The following is a 23,369-nucleotide window of genomic DNA, read 5'->3' as shown; positions in this document are numbered from 1 at the left end:
CGCCGAGCTGTACCAGGAGACTGGCAAAGACCAGCCGCTCATTGTCATGGCCAGGTACGTCCCTGCCTCCTTTTACCTTGCAATTTGCCGAGTCTGACCTTTTCCGTGCCAACCTAGTAACGCGAATATCGGTGAAATCATTGCCAACGCGGAACTCGGATGTCAGCACATTACCATCCTCGCCGCCCATCTGGAGGAACTGAGGGACACGCCTCTGGACGAGACGGTCTTAGACAAATATCCGTTTCTCAAGAACCCTCCACCAAAAAAGCAAGCGCCTTACTATTCCAACTACAGCACTCCCCAGCGTCTGCAAGGCCATTTGAAGATCGACCCTCTCGCCGGCCCCGACTGGGACGGTGTTCTGGCCAGTACAAAAACTGACTGGCTCGCGGATGATGGAAAGGCGCTGTCCGAGGCCATTTCATCGGACCCTGCTGTGGTTCGAAAGATGAAAGATGTCTTGAACGCCTTCTCTGAGGCTGAAGTCAAGGCCAAAACCGCAATCGAGAGTGCCCTGAAATAAAATCTACTCTGGATGGAGAAGAGGGTCAGAAGCATGGACTCCTAAAATCCTGTAGAGATATGAGTAATGATAGTTGGCCCAGACTGACATTCTCTCGCGTCTGGTTGGTTAATTATTCCTTAGTAGGTGACCTACCTAGCTTCCTACGACCCCTATCCGACGCGTGTTAAACGCGTCGGTCCGTCCAAATAAATGACTTTCGTATAGAAATATACTCTACTCTGTCCGTGTAAGGGAAGCGGTAGATAGACAGGTTGATAGAAGCAATAACGCCTAGTACTGATAGCTCTAGCCCTATATACAGAGACTCAAAGCCTTAAAGAGGGTTTGAGCAGGGTGCGCGCAGCATACGCCCCTAATATATTATGTAACCTTAGCGCCCATACTTAGCCGGTTTATTATGTTTAGGGAGAGATCCCTAACAACTACCCCCTCCCCCTAAGGCGCTTACCCTCAAGCGCTAGGTATTCGTTAGCCGTTAGGAACAACGTATAGTTAGTCTTAGCGAGTCTCGTATATGAATCTAGTGCACCTCGTGAGTACTATATACGCCGCGCTAAGACACCTTCCATTGTTTTAGTGTTTATTTTATTAGGGGTCCTAATCTAGACTAGCGCCTAATACCGAAACTTTTCCCATAAATCTCTCTTCCTCTTCCTCTTTTATTTTATTTTCTCTTCTTTATCTTCAGATCTACGTCTCGTATACGCCGCATATGCGCTCTCCATCCGTTTTATATCCGTTTCGCCTACTCTACGCCTATAAGACTTATTCAACTTAAGATACCTCCTAAGTTACGCCCCGGTGAGTACTCTACCCCACTTCTATAAGCGCAGCGGGTACGCTAACCCTACGTTTAGCCCACGTACTGCCTCCGCGCCTATTATTCACCATAACGTACTAGCGCCGTCATGAGTTTTATTAACGTTATGTTCGCGCCCTAGGTATCGACGCCGATACTACCGTCTACTCTATCAACCCCGGTTCCGTTAAGTACACCCGCTACTAGGCCGGTTATACCGATTGTCGCACGGTAAGCGTACCCAAAACGTATGCGAAACGCACTCTAATTTTTTCCAGGTCCCTATTAACTACTAGAGGATTATTAACGAGCTTATCGATAATTAGTTATCTCGTGATGAAGATTAACCCCTCCGGTCCTATACGTTTTTCCTACGCTTCGCCTACGCTTCGTGTGCGCTCCCCCTATTAACTACCTATATAGATCCTAATCTACGCTAGGCCTCTAAGGCCGTATCTAAGGCCATAAGTATATCTAGTAAGGTGACCGCTAAGCTCCTCCCTTACGCCGGCAACGTCCTAGCTACCCTCCGTAAGGAGAAGGCCGCCGCGTCGGCGGAGGCGGCCCCGGCCACTACGGCTGAGGTAACTATATAAATACTAGTCTATATAACTCGCACTATCGCTAAGGTTAACGCTTAACGTATACGTACCCGAAGCGTATACGAAACGTATAGCTAATTTTTTTCTTAGGGTAGAATTATCCTACTAACCTAGCCTGATTATGTCTAAGTGTCTAACGTTACCCTATACTACGACTAGCCTAATGGAGACCCTAACTATCCTAATGTTACTAGTAATAATACTATAGCCTAAGGGTAAGGTAGTTCGTCTACACTATAGGTGCGTTTCTGCCCCGATATACTTACGCTTTATGCGCGTCTATAAGGGGTTATGGTGGTGGCTCTATCTCGCCTATATAGTATCTATACGCCTTATGCGCTTAACCTACGCCCTATGTACACTACGGCTTAGCTACTAATAATACTTTTTTCCTTATGAATTCTTCCAGTGCTTCGCTCGCGTATATAAGATGCTCAATAGGTTCCTAGGTATCGCCTTCCTCGCCGTAGCCTTTCTAGCGGACTAGGAATCTCTCCTTATCTACCTTTATCTTAACTACGTCTAGTATACGTTCTACCTCCTATTCCTCTTCGCCCTTAATATCTAGAGGCTCCGGAGTGACTCTACCCTCTCTTTAGTGATACAGTTCTAGTAAGGATATATAGAAGGTATAATATAAGCGCCTATATTTTACTAGTAACTCTAACCTATAGGTATTCGTACTAAACCTCTCTAGTACCTTAAACAGGCCGATAAAGTGGTCTGAGAGCTTAGGGCTAATACGGTAGGTGCGTATATACTTTGTAGAGAGGAATACCTTATCCCCCACTACAAACGCTATATCCTTCCGTCCCTTATTATAATGCCTTACGGCGCTCTCTTAACTAGACTTCTAGGTATCTTCGCTACGCTACTAAGACTCGGCCATTACCATTACGTCTTACTATACATTTTCACTATAAGTACCTTCCTCTAGGGGTATAGTATTAATCCGCATCGTAGGTGTAAAGGTATAGATAACTTAGAACGGTGCCTTTCCTATACTAACATTTACTACATTATTATAGGCAAACTTAGCGCTAGCTAGGAGGGCTACCTAATCGTCCTATTTATAGTTAGTGTAGCACCGGAGGTATACTTCCAGTGTTTAGTTTATCCTCTCCGTCTACCCATCTATCTACGGGTAGTATACGGTGGAGAAGCGTCTACGAATCGTAAGGTAGTAGTATATACTCCCCTAGTATTCTATAATAAAGGTAGTGCCTCTATCACTTATAATAAAGCGAGGTACTCCATACTTTATAAAGATCTTATTAACTAATAGCTCTACTATCTCTAGGGTATCTATTAACCTAGTGTAAGGGATATATCTAACTATCTTCGAGTATTAATCGACTATATTTAGTATCGCGTCGTATACTCTTCCCCTATGTTTTGACAGTAGTAAGCTTACAATAAAGTCTATAGAGATATCCTACTAGGGTCTCTTAGGCTACGGTAGTAGTTCTAGTAGACTATACAACTTATACCTTAGTACTTTCATTCTCTAGTATATAATACATAAGCGGATATAGTCCTATATATCCTTCTATAACGTTAACTACTAATAGAACCTACATATTACCTCTACGGTCCGCTAATTACTAAAGTATCCCCCCTACTATAAGTCGTTATAATTAACGTATAGGATCTCTACCTTAATACGGGGATCGTAAGGTATATACGCGGCGTTTTAGTAGCGTACTAAGTTCATACTATTAACGGACTAGCCCCTCCTCCGAGACTTATATAGTAGTGTTATATCTAGTATCTCCCACCTACGGTCTCTACACTATTCGTCCTCTACCTATAGCGCCCATAATTATTAGGTTACTCCTTATAATAGTTAACCGTAGGCCATATCTTCTATAGCTCCTAGAGTACTCCCTTCACCCTTTACGTATAGGTCCGGTAGAGGGAAGATATATACTCCCCCTTTATACGGAGCTAGGGTATAGTACTCGCTCTTCATAGGGTCTTAAGGTCTCTTAACTTAGCTACGAGTTAAGGCCCTAATTATAGTTATAAATATCCCTATCCAAGAGGACCCTGGAATCCTGTAGGATTACTCGTGGAGTGGCCAATGGGAGAGCTGCGTTTAAGGTTTTCAGGTAGGATTATTCGGTAGGATTACTTTCTGCTTAGCTCTGTGCACCGACGCTAATACATTCGAAAAGTAGATGGCTCGACTCTACTCGATGAGCTCTATCGATTCCAGTATCATTCACCATTAGACGAGGTGTAGTTACTCAGGTGTGGTTTTGATAGGGTTAGGGCATCGTTAGGGGTATACGGCGTACTACCGCGAGATGATTTCGGGTCCTATAGTATTCATAAATTCCTAAACCATAACTTCCATCTTTAACTTTATGCATTTTCCCATCAATATAGTGACTATAATAAGCTAAGTATAGAAGGTATTCATTTATTCGGCTAAATTAGATCTATCGAGTTGTAGTTGTCCGTTGTCGTTATGACACTATTACGTAGTGTACGCTAGAGTGTACGTCCCCAAAATGAGTTAGTATCGCCACAGCTCAGTTAGAGGAATCGCTCACACCGCATTTCGCTTTATAGACCTATCTAAGAGGACCCTAGAATCCTATCTAAGAGGACCCTAGAATCCTGTAGGATTACTCGTGGAGTAGCCAATGGGAGAGCTACGTTTAAGGTTTTCAGGTAGGATTATTCGGTAGGATTACTTTCTACTTAGCTCCGTATACTGACGCTAATATATTCGAAAAGTAGATAGCTCGACTCTACTTAATGAGCTCTATCGATTCTAGTATTATTCATTATTAGACGAGGTATAGTTACTCAGGTACGGTTTTGATAGGGTTAGGGTATCGTTAGGGGTATATAGCGTACTACCGCGAGATAATTTCGGATCCTATAGTATTTATAAATTCCTAAACTATAACTTCTATCTTTAACTTTATATATTTTCCTATTAATACGGTGACTATAATAAGCTAAGTATAGAAGGTATTTATTTATTTAGCTAAATTAGATCTATCGAGTTATAGTTATCTATTATTATTATAATACTATTACGTAGTATACGCTAGAGTGTACGTCCCCAAAATGAGTTAGTATCGCTATAGCTTAGTTAGAGGAATTACTTATACCGCATTTCGCTTTATAGACCTTTAATCGCCCACTATTTATAGTGCTATAGGGTTAATAGAAATAGAAGATTTTATTATCTATAATGAAGACTATAAGGTCTTCATTTGCTTATAGTACGGATATACCGTAATAAAGTCTACTATCTATCTATACGAAGAGTATAAAGAGCTATCTAAAGAATAATGGAAATACCTCGCTAATCAGTATAGACATTAGGAAGTAGTACTGCTAATTACGGTACGGACTCCGCCGCCCTATTTAGTACTAATTAATAGGCTTAAGGCGCCCGTTCTAGCATATCTCTATAGCGCCGAGCGATATAGCTAGGTAAGTTCTCATCTTAAGGGGATTAAGATCTACGCTTAAAAGGAGTATAGTTAGAGGAAGACTAAGTAAATGCCCAAACTTTAGAGTTAGGTATAGGCTCAAACGTAGTTTACCGCGGCTAGTAAGGTTAAGTACTTTCCGGTTCGTATACCCGCTAATACGCCTATACTCGCTAGCTCTTTAGGGCCGTCTAGTGCTTAGTCGGCTTACCCGCGTCTCTATAGAACACTATCTACTCTAAATACGCTAGTTACTGTCCTACTCCTAACTTAGTAAGCTCGAGCGGAGATAGAGAAGCTACTTACTAACGCTACCACTATAGATACTAAGTACAAGCTTAATATAGAGAAACTTAAGGCTGAGATACTAAAGTAGGACTATATTAGCTAGTGGAGTCGAACGTTATAGTAATAGCACTTCTAAGGCCGTAATCTTAAGTAGCTAATATATACGAGTTAATTACTCAACTTAGACGAACTACTCTTAGTTAAGATAGTGGAGATCTTCAATATCTTTACCTATTAGGCCGTTAAGGGAGTCCGTACACTAGACTAAGAGACTTAACACTAGCTTAGGAGCGAAAAGTAATATAAGGTCTCTCTACGACTATTTGGGAGGCTTTAGAATATTAAAAGTAAGGATCAGTATCTTAGGTATCCATACTGATTTCTCTATTATACTATGCGAGTCTAGTTCTATAGTAGTATCAGCGCTAGAACGCTAGACCCCGCCCATTATGTTTCTATCGATCTATCTCCTAGTTCTATTTCCTATAGTATACCTAATTATATTTCAGGTACCGTAGCCCCAATAGTAACTGATATATCTATACTATAATCCTAGTATAATAACGCTACTTCTAATAACCATAATGTTCCCGGACTCAATTTCGATGATACCCCTACTTATTATATAGACGATAATAGCGATAATGAATCTCTTTCTACCACTTCTGAGAGTACTATCTATAGTGAGGCGACGTTACTTATTAAGTTAGAGCTATATTAGGAAGTTAATAAGACTAAAGATGCCTAGGAGCTATTCCTATAGACGGAGGCCTAGAAGTAGTATACTACTAATTTATACTATAAAATATATGACTAGAATTTATCCGAGGTAGTTAAAGTAGAGGCTATAAGGAAGTTTTTTACTTAGTTTATTTTCCATAAGGTTAGTAGCGATAAGTTCTAAAGCGTATTGATTTACTTTACTACCGTCTTAGGCATTAACGAGGAGAACTAGTAGCTAAAGGAGGCGGTGAATTTTTTATATATTCTTACTAGGTTAGTCTAGGATATCTAGGTTATTAGTACCGAGCTCTTATTACTTATATCAATACGAGAGAGATAACTCCATAAGCTAAGCTAGGGTGAACGCTTTCTCTAATAGCGTTATAAGTTTCTTATTAATAGGGGTAGTACGCTAATAAGCGAGTTGATCAACCTCCTAGCGTACGGAAAGTTTATAGTGCTTAACACTAGTAACGTAGCTACGATTATATGGGCTCATAATAAGTAAACTATATTCTATAAGGGAATCACGATTATACTTAGTGTATTCTGGTATATAGTATTAGATAACGTCTAGTAGACTGAAAAGCTACTATAGGAGGAGCTAATGTAGGTTTAGGACGAGTCAAAACGGTTTATAATTAATCTAGATTTGATTAAAGATGACTAAACATTTACTCTTCGCGACTACTTATTTATTACGCACTATAGGAATAGACTCTAGGGTAGCCGAGAGTAGATATTCTATCAGATACTACTTTAACGCGGGAAATATTGACTACGCTATAAGGATAGGACGTAGAAGCTTCGTAACGTCTAATAGTATCTCGCTAAAAGGATAGAGGTCTTAGAGCGATTACTCTTTAGTATCTACTCTTTGTATAGATTACTAGCTTAGGGAACGGAGCTTATGGCGATCCACTTTCGTAATAGATCTCTATAAGACTGGAATTACTTCATTATCGATAGTAGTAGTTTAATCGTCATTTAATACTATAAGTCCTAGTAACTCTTTAGTACGCCTAAAGTTATCCCGCGCTTTCTCCCGTAGTAGGTAGGGTAGATACTTATTATCTTCTTAGTATACCTATAGTTATTATACGAATATCTCTTAGTTTAGACATAAAAGTAGCGGATTAGTGACTATATCTAGTATAATGAGAAAGGGCTATAGGAGACTGACTACTTAACGTAGGTTATTAAATAGTAAATAGCGCTTAGACTGGGGTATTGATTTCATACGCTTAACTTTCAGTATATCGTTATTAGTATTAGGCGCGAAGTAGTCTTAGACTAGTTTACGGACGGTTATAAGTAAGAGCTTAGTAAAGTGGAAGAGCCTAAGCGAGAGCTAGAAGACCTAATCGAGTTATAGAGTGGTCGTAGTGATGTGATTAGTGTGAGTCGTTATAGTGTCTAGGCTGACATTATAAAGCATTTAACGCTAAAGCTAATTAAGGCGCTTTATCCTATTAGTGAGGGCTAATATCGCTTTCTTAGTATGGTAAGCGTCGCTTCGTAGCTTTCCTATCTAAGAGGACCCTGGAATCCTGTAGGATTACTCGTAGAGTGGCCAATAGGAGAGCTACGTTTAAGGTTTTTAGGTAGGATTATTCAGTAGGATTACTTTCTACTTAGCTCTATACACTGACACTAATATATTCAAAAAGTAGATAGCTTAACTCTACTTAATAAGCTCTATTAATTCTAGTATCATTCACTATTAGACGAGGTATAGTTACTTAGGTACGGTTTTAATAGGGTTAGAGTATCGTTAGGGGTATATAGCGTACTACCGTAAGATAATTTCGGGTCCTATAGTATTTATAAATTCCTAAATCATAACTTCTATCTTTAACTTTATATATTTTCCTATTGTTAGAAGGTCTGAGTGTACGGTCGGAGGAGGTCATTTACTAGATACTAAAAGACTTGAGTTGAGATAACTATCTAGGAGGTAGAAGCGTCCTTATATAGATAATAGGTGGTAATAATAGAAGATAAAAGAAATCCCTTGAATCGCTATTAATAAGCGATCACACCACCTAGTATCGCCACTTATACCACGTGATCTAGTACTAGTATAGACTAGTAGTATCCACTAGTCACGTGATAAAGCGCTAGGCCTAATTAGGCCGTACGCCCAAATAGCGATATTCCACACCTATTAATACGGTAACTATAATAAGCTAAGTATAGAAGGTATTTATTTATTTAGCTAAATTAGATCTATTAAGTTATAGTTATCTATTATCGTTATAATACTATTACGTAGTGTACGCTAGAGTATACGTCCCCAAAATAAGTTAGTATCGCTATAGCTTAGTTAGAGGAATTACTCATACCGTATTTCGCTTTATAGACCTTTAATTACCTACTATTTATAGTACTATAGGGTTAATAGAAATGGAAGATTTTATTATCTATAATGAAGACTATAAGGTCTTCATTTACTTACGGTACGGATATACCGTAACAAAGTCCGCTATCTATCTATATAAAGAGTATAAAGAGCTATCTAAAGAATAACAGAAATACCTCGCTAATCAGTATAGATACTAGGAAGTAGTACTACTAATCGCGGTACGGACTCTACCGCCCTATTTAGCACTAATTAATGGGCTTAAGGTGCCCGTTCTAGCATATCTCTATAGCGCTAAGCGATATAGCTAGGTGAGTTCTCATCCTAAGGGGATTAAGATCTACGCTCGAAAGGAGTATAGTTGGAGGAAGACTAAGTAAATGCCCGAACTTTGGAGTTAGGTATAGGCTCAAACGTAGTTTACCGTAGCTAGTAAGGTCAAGTACTTCCCAGTTTATATACCCGCTAATACACCTATACTCATTAGCTCTTTGGGGCCGTCTAGTACTTAGTCAGCTTACCTACGTCTCTATAGAACACTATCTACTCTAAATACGCCGGTTACTGTCCCACTCCTAACCTAGTAAGCTCAAGTAGAGATGGAGAAGCTACTCGCTAATGCTACCGCTATAGATACTAAGTACGAGCTTAATATAGAGAAACTTAAGGCTGAGATACTAAAGTAGGACTACACTAGCTAGTGGAGTCGAACGTTATAGTAATAGTACTTCTAAGGCCGTAATCTTAAGTGACTAGTATATATAAGTCAATTACCTAACTTAAATAAACTACTCTTAGTTAAGATAGTGGAGATCTTCAATATCTTTACCTACTAGGCTATTAAGGGAGTCCGTATACTAGACTAAGAGACTTAATACTAGCTTAGGAGCGAAAAGTAATATAAGGTCTCTCTACGACTATTTAGGAGGCTTCAGAATATTAAAAGCGAGGATTAGTATCTTAGGTATCCACACTAATTTCTCTATTATACTATACGAGTCTGGTTCTATAGTAGTATCAGTACTAGAACGCTAGACTCCGCCTATCATATTTCTATCGATCTATCTCCTAGTTCTATTTCCTATAGTATATCTAATCGTATTTCGGGTACCGTAGCCCTAATAGTAACTAATATATCTATATTACGATCCTAGTATAACGACGTCACTTCTAATAACTATAATGTTCCCGGGCTTAATTTCGATAATACCCTCACTTATTATATAGATAATAATAGCGATAATAAATCTCTTTCTACCACTTCTAAGGGTATTACTTATAGTAAGGCGATGTCACTTATTAAGTTAGAGTTATATTAGGAAGTTAATAAGACTAAAGATACCTAGGAGCTATTCCTATAGATAGAGGCCTAGAAGTAGTATACCGCTAATTTATACTATAAAATATATGACTAGGATTTATCTAAGGCGGTTAAAGTAGAGGCTATAAGGAAGTTTTTTACTTAGTTTATTTTCTATAAGGTTAGTAGCGATAAGTTCTAAAGTGTATTGATTCACTTTACTACTATCTTAGGTATCGATAAGGAGAACCGGCGGCTAAAGGAGGCGGTGAATTTTTTATATATTCTTACTAGGTTAGTCTAGGATATCCGGGTCATTAGCGCTGAGCTCTTATTACCTATATCAACATAAGAGAGATAACTTTATGAGCTGAGCTAGAGTAAATACTTTCTCTAATAGCGTCGTGAGTTTCTCGCTGATAGGGGTGGTACGCTAATAAGCGAGTTGATCAACCTCCTAGTATATGGAAAGTTTATGGCGCTTAATACTAGTAATGTAGTCATAATTATATAGGCTCGCGATAAGTAAACTATATTCTATAAGGAAATTACGATTATACTTAGTATATTCCAGCATATAGTATTAGATAACGTCTAGTAGACTGAAAAGCTACTATAGGAGGAGCTAATGTAGGTTCGGGACGAGTCGAAACGGTTTATAATTAATCTAGATTTGATTAAAGATAACTAAATATTTACTCTTTACGGCTACTTATTTATCATACATTATAGGAATGGACTCTAGAGTAGCTAAGAGTAGATATTCTATTAGATACTACTTTAATATGGGAAATATTAACTACACTATAAGGATAGGACGTAGAAGCTTCGTAATGTCTAACAGTATCTCGCCAAAAGGATAGAGATCTTAGAGCGATTACTCTTTAGTATCTACTCTTTATATAGATCACTAGCTTAGGGAACGGAGCTTACGGTAATCCACTTTTATAATAGATCTCTATAAGACCGGAATTACTTTATTATTAACGGTAGTAGTTTAATCATTATTTAATACTATAAGTTCTAATAACTCTTTAGTATACCTAAAGTTATCCTACGCTTTCTCCCGTAGTAGGTAGAGTAGATACTCATTATCTTCTTAGTGTACCTATAGTTATTATATGAATATCTCTTAGTTTAGACATAAAAGTAGTGGATTAGTGACTATATCTAGTATAATGAGAAAGGGCCGTAGGAGACTGACTACTTAACGTAGGTTATTAAACGATAAATAGCGCTTAGACTGGGGTATTAATTTTATACACTTAACTTTTAGTATATTATCATCAGTATTAGGCGCGAAGTAGTCTTAGACTAGTTTATGGACGGTTATAAGTAAGAGCTTGGTAAAGTGGAAGAGCCTAAGCGAGAGCTAGAAGACCTGATTAAGTTATAGAGTAGTCGTAGTGATATGATTAGTGTAAGTCGTTACGGTGTCCGGGTCGATATTATAAAGCATTTGACGCTAAAGCTAATTAAGGCGCTTTATCCTATTAGTGAGGGCTGACATCGCTTTCTTAGTATAGTGAGCGTTACTTTATAGCTTTCCTATAAGTCTTCTTATCTCACCAGTACTACTCTTAGTACTAGCCTATCTTCTATAGGTCCCGGTAAGCGTAGGGTGCGGGAATTATGGGAAAGACTATCTTATATACCGCGCTAGCGATCACTCTTTGATACTAACTAGACTCCTAGGGGGGCGGCTCCCGCTATCACTATATCTCATTCTTCTTCTTCTCTAGTAGCTTTTACTACGATCGATACTTCTCTTAGGTAGATTAAAGAAGGTCTCTATTGTCTCTTTAGTGATGGCGTTGTAGGGTTTCGATCTTGGGAGTAAGAAGAAGCTCTTATAACTATTCTATAGGGTAAGTCACTAGTAACTATAGTTCTACTAACTAGCGGTGGAAAGACATTACTAGCTATACTTCCTATTATACTAGAGAAGGAGGGGGTCACGATTTTCATCGCTCCATTCTGAGTACTAGTTAATAACGTAGTTAACTAATTTCGAAAGGCCGGTATTAATTACTTCGAGTGGAAATCTAGCGATATAAATCCCGCTCAACTCGTAGTGGTTAGTACTAACATTACTATCTAGGACTACTTTATGATATATGGATGAATACTAATATAAGCGGGGCTACTTTAACATATCTTTATTGACGAAGACTACTATATATTTACCGACAGTCACTAACAGAAGAATCTCTCTAGCGTCCGGACAGTTCATAGTCTTAGGTGCTTAATCTATATACTTATAGCTACGCTACTACTATATTGAGTTCATGAGCTTGAAGATAGTCTAGCGATTTACTATACTTATATTATCTAAGCTAGTACTATTTAACCGCGTTATTGATACTTAGTTCAACGATACTGATTAGGCGAACTTGAGACTAAAGTACTTTAGATCTATCAGCGCTAATTATACCACTTATAGTAGCGCTGAGAGCGAGAGGTAGTATACAGTTTATCTAAGGATTTCTACGTGACGCTCGCCCAGTAGCTGAGTTACTATCACTACTACGCTAGTATCTACGATTGGGCTAAATAACTTAAGTATTAGGTTCGCTATAGAGGATTGATCGTGACTACGTCCGCACTTGGGACGGGGGTGGACATTCCCGGCATTATTTTCGTTCTCTACGTTAACGTTCTATACTCGATGATCGACTTCGCGTAGTAGAGTGGGTATAGTAGACGCGGGGGCGAAATAGTTAATTCGATCATTCTTGTCCCGTATTAGACTGCTAAAGCTTGACTCTTATATGGCGGACTAGACGCTGAAGATGAGGTGATGACCTAGTTTATGACTAGTACGACGTGCTAATGACAGATCATAAGTGAGTACTTAGACAGAGTGGAACTAGTGAGGTTATGTTCTGATGACCTAGGCTAGCTCCGATATGACTATTACGGTGAAGGGACGCATAAGATCTCCACCCGCACTCATAAGGAGGAGTAGGTCTAGTAGTGGTTAGAAGAGGTGATGATAGCGATAACGATCGGATATATATACTATTAGGTAGAGGGGGAGGATTAATTAGCGCTATATACGATATAGAAATGCGACTAGGTATAGTAGTGTGAGAAGGATGTAGATCAATTCCAGGCTTGGATTCGATATACTATAGATACCTATAGTTACTATTAATGTAGGATCAGTCAATCTCTCTACGCTATAGGTTAAGATAGTTAGTGACGTTACTAGTAGCCTAGGGTAATGGCGCTAGTAGTGTATAGTATGATATAGAGTACTATAGAGTTTGAATAGATCTAGTGAGCGGGGTACTTAGGGGTTTACTAAGACTGGGAGGCTTATAGGTAGTGGATTAGGTAGCGATACTTTCAACGGATCTAGGGGGAGAATATGAGTAATAGGATAGCGGTATTAATTTGAGTAGTGGAGTATATAATGGGCGAGGATAAGCCTAAGGGATAGGAGGGTCAGGATAAGGTGTGGGGGAGTAAGAATAATAAGAAGGTTTATATAGTATATATTATCTATAGGGGGTTAGGTATCTAGGAGAGATAATTAAGGATAGGTCGGTGGTAAGGTTAGTAAGGGGGAGATCCTAGGTAACCTACTAGTCTAGAAAAGGTTAAGGAGGACATAGGTGGAAGCGATAAAGTTACTATATCTGGATTTTCTAGGGAATCTATTACTTAGGAGAAGGTGAGTAGTCATCTCTTTAGCCTAAGAAGGGTAAACGCTAATCCAAATAGTAGAGGTATTGACTAGTAGCTAAGTAGTTGAGACTTAGATAGTATTACTAGAGTTACCCTAATAGGGAATAGGGCTATATTTTTGATAATCTAACAAAATTACGCTTAACGGTCTTAATTATCTAGAAGATAAATACTAACGGGTAAAATATATTCGAATATTTATCGGTTAGGTAAGTGATTCTATTACGTATATAGTGAGGAATTATACTTAGATTTATTTACTATACTAGGTGGCACTATACTCTGTTAGGTTATACTAAAAGATAATAGAGATTCTATAGGAGAGAGTTATAGTACGTTATTCTAGAGAATTATAACTAATATTAGTAGGCTAGAATCGCTTACTATAGGAGAAATAAGGAGAGGTTATTTAGGTTAGAGATAGGAAAGATTTAATATAGTAAAAATATAAGTAAGGTAGGATTATAAAAAATAGAGGGGAGGGGAGGATTTAAGAGAGTAGGGCTAAGCTAAGATAATAGAATAAGATAAGAAAGGGGGAGGGGGAGTATCAATAGAGAGAGGAGGGTAAGTTAAGGATTACTAGGGTTAGATAATAGATATCTAGATGTAAGGTAGGGTTAGGTAGATAATAGAGTTCAGGATTAGGGGAGCTAATAAGGCTAAGGAAGATAGATTAGGAGGAAGAGGGAGAGGTAGTAAAGGTACTATAGTTAATATTATTCTGAGTGGAGTATAGAGAGAAGAGAGGTAGGAGGGAGAGGGTAGAGATAGTCTAGGTAACCTATTAGTTTAGGAAAGGTAGAGTAAGAAAGGGGTATAAGTGACGAAGTCACTATGCCTAGAGTTTCTGGGTAACCTATTACTTAGGAGAAGCTAGAGTTATAGGTAGAGAGTAGGGTTAGAGTTATTGATTAGTGGAGAGAGTGGGGCTAAGGGTGTGGTAGGGGCCTGGAGGGGCTCTCTGGAAACCTAACTGTATTCCGGTCTGGACGGGTGACCCGTCCACATATAAAATGGGTCTTGGCATGAGGGGTCGGGTCATCTATCTATAGGTGATGCGTCCACTAACAAAAATTCTTAGTCATCCCCCATCACTTTCACGTCCGGTTACGAGGGTGAATTTCATCATATCACCCCTATACCGTGAATTTTCTCACGTTTTAAGGGTTACAGCTTATTTAGGATGCCTAAGAGTCCGTCCGAGCTTAATTTCGACTCCCCAGACCTAAGACGCGGGTCGGTGGTAGATGATAATGTGCCAGATACCGGTGAAAGTATATCGCAGCCCGCCTCGACACTGCCAGTTCAATAGCTACGGCCACTCTTAGACTTTAGGGTCATTCTCTACACCGTCTACCAGACATACTACACGCTAGGCCCGAGTCTAAGCGAACATCTCAAGAGGCGGTACGGTGTCAAAGGTGAGCTAGCTAAAAAGATCACCAGCTAGGTGGCGGCATAGAACGTGGCGGCTGAGGTGACGCGCCCATCGGATTATAGCTCATTCATCCCCGGGCTGTAGTTCCGCGAGGGCTTCGCTTGTAGCGCCGCCGAGGCGTGTAGACATCTCCGAGCTAGTAAAGAGAAGCTAGAGCGACACGCTAGTGAAGCGCACGGCGTCGACACACGGCACTAGCAGAGAGAGCAGTGTATGTATCGTAAGGTGACACTATAGTATTTCTTCGCTAAGACCCCCGATTACTGGATCGTATAGTAAGAGATACCTAGGACCCCGGGGCCGCCAGCTCTAGGTGGTCCCGGTGCCAGCTTCGGCAGCGGTTCTAGTGTCGGTAGCGCGCGTTATGGCCGTAGTTAACCCGGTCCCAACGTGGCCTAGACACTTACCGCCGGCTTAGAGAGTGCTATAAAAGAGGACGAGGCCCGCTACCGCTAGCTCAGCGAACCTAACCATGTCTCTGAGATCTCGCCGTGGCTACGGAAGAGCGCGTTCCACCAGCACTTGGCCGGGTTAGAAGCTGAATTAGTTACCACATCGCATACTACGCTCAGGTTGGACGACGACGACCCGCGACTTTATGAGTTAGTCTGGTCTATTGAGCGTATGCTACAAAAGGCGTACGAGTTGGTACCGAACTTATTACATGTCGATACGTGGGTATTGAATACGTTTCAGGCCGGCACCACTAGCTAGGATCCATTCCAGCTCTTATAGAATAAGTTATCGTTCCGGAATTATCTCACCGTACTTTAATCTTTAATAGGTTATTATGTCCGTGTATTTGAAGGTCATTTTGGTCGAGAGATGTTTATAGCTACCGATTCTCAGGTGGAGGTATTGACTGCGGCGTTAGGTATTAGCGCGAAGCTAGTCGAGTTACGTCTACGGGAGGATAGGGAGATTACCAGTGATGCTGAGGAGGAGGAGGAGGAGGAGGAGGATACTTATCCAGTATCCGAACCCTAAGAGCGAATCGACTAGCTCGAACCCAAGCTTGACTACTATATCTTCAATTTCTGCGTAGCACTTATTTAACATAAGCTTACGCGGGTCTACGATAGCGCGATTATGTCATTTTTGGCCGTCCAGTTATCGCTCGTCAGTCTCGAGGACCAGACGATCACATTTCGCCCGGAAGGCTAAGTGGTGGGTATATTGAGCAAGCTCATCTACTACTGTCAGCTGATTCTCCTCCAGGACGCCCACTATATCAAGGAATACTGTAGGCTCGAAGATATCGAGGAGCCATTAAAGTAGCTCTATTAGTAGTGGCTTCTCAACGACACTTACGGTCCGATGAGCGTGATGGGTGACTGGTGTCTCTACACGATGCACGTCGGGGGCGCATCCATTCCCGAAGCGTTAGTGGTCTAGGACGCTGACGGGAAGAATCTGACGTACGGCGACATTCGATACGGCATCGGTGATCTAGTGGACGAAATCTGTATAGCTTTCCGGGAGACAAAGCGAATCTTCTCCGACGAGTTATGTTTCGGCTTACCCAGTATGCTAACATTTCCACTGGTTAAGCTATAGGATAACTGGTCTAATAATCAGCCTAGGTATAGCTTTATGAAAGATCCCCGTAACGCCATCTACTTTGAGGGTTACCAGGACTAACTCATCCGGCACATTAGATAGGACTATAGGTTACTCGACACGGTCTTCCATATGGAGTAGTATGAGTTTGACGATATAGTATCGTGGCCCATCCGATCCGAATTCGCCTAAGAGTACGAGGTCTTCGATAAAGGGTTCAAGGACACGTTGGTGATTCCACTACATAAGGGCTCTAGATAGCCCGCCCGTTGAGTCGAGTTCTTAGGTATTCGCTGGCGTAATTCGGGTCTGGCGATTCGCAATCTTCGTTTACTCTTTGAATTTCTATGTTTCGTTTTAAGTTATCATAAGGTATAAACTCGGACGTACGCATCTCGCTCCCCAGTTCGCTTTATCTTCCCTGAGTTAGCTTAGTTACTGGTTTAGTATCTAGCGTTGGTCATCCTATTTCGCATCTATCTTTCCCGGCAGTGTAACATCCCCGCGGAGGTCGGGGACTATTTCTTTAACCACGGGACCAAGTCATGGCCCGAGAGACGGATGATGACCGCTCTCACCCGCTGGAGCTAGCGTAGTCTGGGGCGGGCGATTTCGACCTAGAAATGGCGGCAAATCGTGGTGGCTATCGCGGTCAAGTACTTTAGCGGTCTCAAATTTAAAGGCGACACCAACATCGCCGGTGACGAGGACGACAACGTCAACGAGACCACGGCGGTCGACGGTATCACGCTTCCCACATCATTCCACGCTCAAACCGCGCACAGTGGGCGGACGGGTAATTAGATCTATAATGGCCGCACTATCAACTTTGTGGGATAGTTGACGGATGCCGGGGTATAGGCATATCTCTAGACTAGTAAGCTCTAATGGACACTCTTCAAGCGCGAGATCCGGGATCTACCGCGGGGGAAACGGATCCGTCCCGCTTCGATCTACGACCCCTGTGGATCGACGTCGTCTCTGATCAAAAAGCTCGCGTATCGAACCTAGGCTCGACCCCGGACCACGTGGGGGTCTGAGGATGTTCTGGTCGCGCTACGGCATCTCTTTTGAGATCCCTAGGCGCGGTTTTAGTCGGCGATTCAGTAGTAGATGGTGGAAGCGGTAGCATCTCAATACCCCGAAGTTATGGTCGTTATCAAAACCGGGGGTGGGAAGAGTCTCGTATATATGGTTCCCCCGTTCTTACCGTAGGCCGCTACGATAGTGGTGGTGATGCCGCTCGTGGTACTGAAACAGGATATGGTCCGGCGATTTCAGGATTCGAACATCTAGTACTCGATTTGGAGTGGGTACGGCAGTAGTGAACGCTTTAACGGAGTGCCCGTCGTCTTCGTCTCGGCCGAGTAAGCGGTGAAATAGCGATTTCGGACATAGATCGGGATACTCGATGCTAATCGATAGCTCGACCGGATCGTATTTGACGAGGCGCATCTTATTCTAACCGCTTTATTATATCGACCTAAGATAGCGATACTCCGGTTTCTCCAGGAACTTCGATGCCCGGTCGTCTTTCTATTGGCTACTCTCCCGCCGGTGATGATAGAGGAGTTCTCAGGGCGGATGTTTCTTGACCAGGCGCGCGTAATTCGCGACACTATATTCCGGGCCGACATTCGGTACGTGATCTAGTAGTAGCCGGGCGCGACGGAGGAGGAGGAGGGCGAGGGCGAGACATTTGATACGTGGGTGGTCTTAATAGTTCGGCGTACTCTCGCATTCTACGAGGCCTATGAAACCTGAGCACGATGTATCGTCTACGTCAAGAACCGCGAGGTGACCCGGACGCTCGCGGAGCTACTTGATTATGAGTTCTACTATTCCCAGTCCGGCACGGTCCAGGAGAAGGACTAAGTGTTATGGCGCTGGCGCCGGGGCGAACATAAGGTGATTATTGCGACTAGTGCATTTGGGATGGGGGTCGACTATGCGTACGTCCGGAACGTGTTTCACTACGGCTTACCGAGTGATACTATCAATTTCTCACAGGAGGTGGGTCACATTGGGCGTGACGGGCGTAGTAGTGTCAGTATGGTCTTATTACCCCGTCACGCCCGGGCTATAGACGACGAGCGCTGGGAGCGGGAGAAGCATATCACTCCGCTATCTACGCGTGTCATGCAACGCTATATGAATACACGGTGTCTCGGAGCGGTACTTAGTCGGTACGTGGATAGCGCCGAGTACATATAGTACTATACTAATGTCCGGCTCCGGTGTAGCTTTTGCCGGATCAATAGTGGAGTGGACGGCTTTGACGGGCTCTTCAATCCCGGGGCGGAATCCGACATAACGCCGTGGTGGGATTCGGAGCCCGTCGAGCCGAGTCAAGGTCGGCAAGAGGAGGGTGTCAAGGGTGAGGAGGGGGATAAGGACGTCGCGGACGTTGACGAGGCTTCCAGTCCATACGAGGGTAGTCGCTAGCGACTCTAGGAGGCCGAACGCAATAGCGCGTACCGGCTTACGCAGTACATCCGGTGGTTACGGTAGTGGAAAGGACGTTGTTTATTATGCCGACTACTATATGACGACGGTCTCCCCCACCACAATCTCAACTAGTGTCAGTAGCAGAGTAAGTTCCGGTTCTTCAACACTAAGCGACCGTTCGCAAAGAAGGAGAAGAGCCGAGAATAGATGACGGAGTGGACGGCGTGCCGGGGGTGTGGTCAACCGCCGATCATCTGTAGTGACTGGGATCCCCAAGTCGGACTAAACGGGTGCGAATTCCGGGATATAGTACTACCGGCGGCTTAGGTAGTTTACTACATACGTAACCACTAGGGTGAGACGTTAGAAGAGTTTAGTGGGTAGTTCGGTGGGTTTAAGAAAGAGGAGGACTGGGTAAAGTGGATGGGCGAAGAGGTGGCGTTATTTAGCGACCGTACGATTTAAGTAGTGCGGATACTCAATAAGGTACTCGAGAAGCTTGAACTGGGTGAGGTATAAGTAGATTTCCGTAGCGTCGAGGGGAGTATATATGATGACTTTCTTTATAGGTCCAACATCTAGAGTTTTGATTATATCTAGGCGGTAAGGTTTAGAGTGAGACTAGTTTTAGGGATTAAGTCCAGATCGGATACTTAGATATCGAGAATATATCCGAAGAGGTAGGGGAGAAGGGTTCGGGTTAGTGACATAATAGGAGTAAGGAAGGGGTATCAAGGTTAGGGGGTTAACCAGTAGATATTTTTCGTTATCGGTATTGAGAGTAGGACAATCTCGGAGGGTGATTAAATTAGAGGAAGAAAAGTAGGATAGTAGGATATTAATTAGTTTATGATAGGGTTAGGAGGAAAGGGTGAAAAGGGTTATATTAGTATAGGACTCGAGCAGATAAATAGGATAATTAAGATAGAGGATTTAGAGGAATAAGGTAGTTCGGGTGAGGAAAGGAGGGACGGTAAAGATAAGGGGAGATTTGGGAGATTTCATAGTTTCGGTCCTATAGAGTTATTTTCGACGAAGAGGGGTTTTTCGAGTGTTATCTTAGATGGGGGTAGGATGGATTTGAGGAGAAAGAAGGGTTAGATCAGATATTGGACGATTAAAGAAGTTAGCGACAAAATCAGGGATAATTTATCCGGGTAGGAGGGGGAGAGTTAGGGTGAGAATGGTAGCGGAGTCTATTAACTATAGAAGGGGTAGGGATATAGGAGAGGGAAGCGAATAGAAAATTTCGGACTAAGATTATGACGAGATTAAAGAGGAGAATAATGTTAGATAAAATGATCAACTCTCCAGAAGAGGATTAGGGAAAGGAGGGAGGTTCATATTTGATAGAAGAAGTGAAATCGATAGGGTTAAGGGGTAGAGGATAGTCGAGACCGGTTAGGGATATAGAGAGAGTGAGTCTATCCAAAATGTGGTTCATTAATGTATATAGATTAATGATTACTGCCCATACAAAATGTATAGCGAGGCTAACCCTAGCCTTAGCACGCTAACTTTACATTAATAATTGACTTTACATTACATTAATGATTAGTTCCCGGGCGATTACGGTTTTGCACTTGGAGTATGTTATAGTTAAGGCTAGTAGTTTACAAGTTACGCTATTTTAGCGATGATTGAACTCCGTAGACGGATAGAATCGCAGATTAAAAATCGACCATTTTATATGGGAGGAATATCAAAAAGTTTAGGGGTGAAAGAGGAACTTAAGGTTGAAAATAAGTTAGCCCTAACCCCAGGCCGAGACGAGGGTTCCGAATTAGTATAGTAAGCGAGATTAGTCGATTTAGGAGTCGAGTGCGCATTCAGCACTATAGACGGGCGAGGGCGTCGGAGTAAATGGTATAGGTTCACCACCGAGATCAAGTAGTTTTATAGTATAATAGGGTCATTAATTAAGCATTTATTCGTGGCCCCAAGTTTACCGGAGTTATATCGAATTAATTTAATCGCTACTAAAGCCGTATTAAGGTCGTCCATTAGACGGTTTCCATTCGGAATATAACGGAGTATATCGTTAACAAACCCATTTAGGTGGACGAATTATTTCAATATTCGTCCACTATCTAACTATCTATTTACCGTTTATATCGACATGCCGTATGGCCCGAGAAGGTTACTAGTTATTTACGACGTCGTGAACATCGATTACAGTCCTAAGATGCCTAGTATGTGCAGAATCAAGTTTCAGGATAGCCTAATTTACAGTAGGATCGTGATATTATGTACACGATGCACTAGAGGATTCGCGACCCGATTCCCGAGTTGGACATTTTTAAGGACGGGTAGTTATGTAATAGTCCGACCAGGGGATGTCGGTACGTATATCGCGACGAAGAGAGTATAAAGGTTCATTAGGCTCGAGACTATCCCAGACAGCGAGGTAAGGCCAGTACACCGTATGCTGGTCGACGAGCCTATCCTAATATATAGCCGTAGAAGCCCGTTTGGTACTAGCGAATATTTCCCCGTCGCTAAGGGTCCTAGTATTTTGAGGTTCACGCCCCTAAGCAGCCCGAAGAAGCACCCCCTAAACTATTACCGCTACCCACTAAGATTGAGTAAGCATGATAGATATTGTAGTAACGCATGAAGAAGATTAAGGACCGGGAACGACAGATTATCGAGGAAGGGGCCGCTAATGAGCCCAGCCTATAGTTAGAATAAACTGGGTAGGCCTAGTATTTACGTAAATTAGACCGTAATAAGTTATTATAGAGTATCGCTACGCTAGAGATGGATCCAGAACCCGTCAGTTAAGTGATATAGTAAGCGATAGATAAGATAATGCGATAATATTAAGTCACCGTCAGGGCGTATACCGGAGTATTTATGCGTAAGGAGGTAATGCGGACCGAAGAAGATTAAAGTCGATTCATACCATTAAAAGGATACTAAAATCCGGAAGAGATTTAGGATAAAGGTCGACATTAGTAGCAGATTATTATGTTTTTCGTTCGCACGTAGTAGTCACATTTATAGAAGAGTCCCAAATATACATTAAAGCATCACTAGTAGTAAGCGTTTCAGCAATTGATATAGAAGGCCTAGTAGGATGTCGAGAGGAGTAAGTTATAGTATGAGGAGGGTGAGTATATCGCCGTAGTAGCTAGTGAGCATATAAGTGACGTTAAGGTTAAATCGCCGGATAAGAGGAGTGGTGATAGCGAGGATAATATGGAACTATAGTATCCCTAAGGATTCGTCCCGTTAGAGGGTACCTAGTGAGTATGTTTGGCGTTTTGCATTTCGTTATTATGCTAGAAAGTCTATCAATATGAATACGAATACGCATTAGTATGCGCATTAGCCGTATTAGGTGTCGATGCGTATGGATGGAAAGGATATGACATATATCCGCCTATTTTATCTAGTGTGATTAAAATCGCCCGGTTAATGATAATTCAGTATACATTCTAAGAAACCACCCTAGACCCTAATAGCGCCTATAGCGATAGCGACAGCGACGATTTAACCCTCAGTACGAATGATGGTGAAGACGATAGCTATAGTCACAACGAGCACGACTATCCATTTGGTCCAGAACCTAAGTAAGTGGGATATATCGACGTAGTTCAGTACATAGTAGACTAATTCATATTGCGTACTAGTCACGGTCCTATGGAATAGATGTTGGATTTACGCATATACAGTATGAAGATTCAGTTTAGTAATACGGCACCCGGTTTTATTGATTAGTATAGTAATCAAATCATATACAAAGACATCCAGTTCACCATAAGCTAGTTTCGCGGGATGGTGCACCAAATTATATATGACACCCGTGAGCGGTTATTACGCCGCGTGTTAGATATTAGTCCCCACTAAGAGCATAAATTACCCACTATTCTATGGGATGAATTACGTGACGATCCCGCTAACGCATAACCCGGTTGGAATTTTGTGTAGGATCGTCAGAATCTATGGCCCGTAAATGATGAATAGTGATTATTCGATTGATTAATGAAGAGTGGTTAATATCAATTTTTGTAGGATGGAGACGATGTACGGTAGAATATCGAAGAGGCATAGAGGTAGTTAGGTAAGGAAGATGCCGTCTAAGAAGGGTTATTATTATTAAAGTAGTTCGTCGGAGGAGGACCCCGATAGGCACCCGAGTTGTTGAGCATTTGTCATAGTAACAC

The 23,369-nt window shown here is 41.8% G+C and overlaps 1 protein-coding gene across 1 annotated transcript; it reads left to right on the top strand.

Annotated features, from left to right (window-relative positions):
• Positions 1 to 18,687: 18,687 nt before the first annotated feature.
• Positions 18,688 to 19,197, top strand: PV07_12497 (uncharacterized protein; the record flags this gene model as incomplete). The annotated part of the gene is made up of 2 exons (XM_016400028.1): positions 18,688 to 18,938; positions 18,996 to 19,197. 2 exons carry the CDS (start codon positions 18,688 to 18,690, stop codon positions 19,195 to 19,197), a joined length of 453 nt encoding a protein of 150 aa, XP_016242296.1.
• Between the last annotated feature and the right edge of the window lie 4,172 nt (positions 19,198 to 23,369).

This window comes from Cladophialophora immunda (assembly GCF_000835495.1).
Source record: "Cladophialophora immunda strain CBS 83496 unplaced genomic scaffold supercont1.10, whole genome shotgun sequence".
NCBI classification, from domain to species: Eukaryota; Fungi; Ascomycota; class Eurotiomycetes; order Chaetothyriales; family Herpotrichiellaceae; genus Cladophialophora; species Cladophialophora immunda.
The sequence above is the reverse complement of the archived record's forward strand: the minus strand, read 5'-3'. Positions and strand labels throughout refer to the sequence as shown.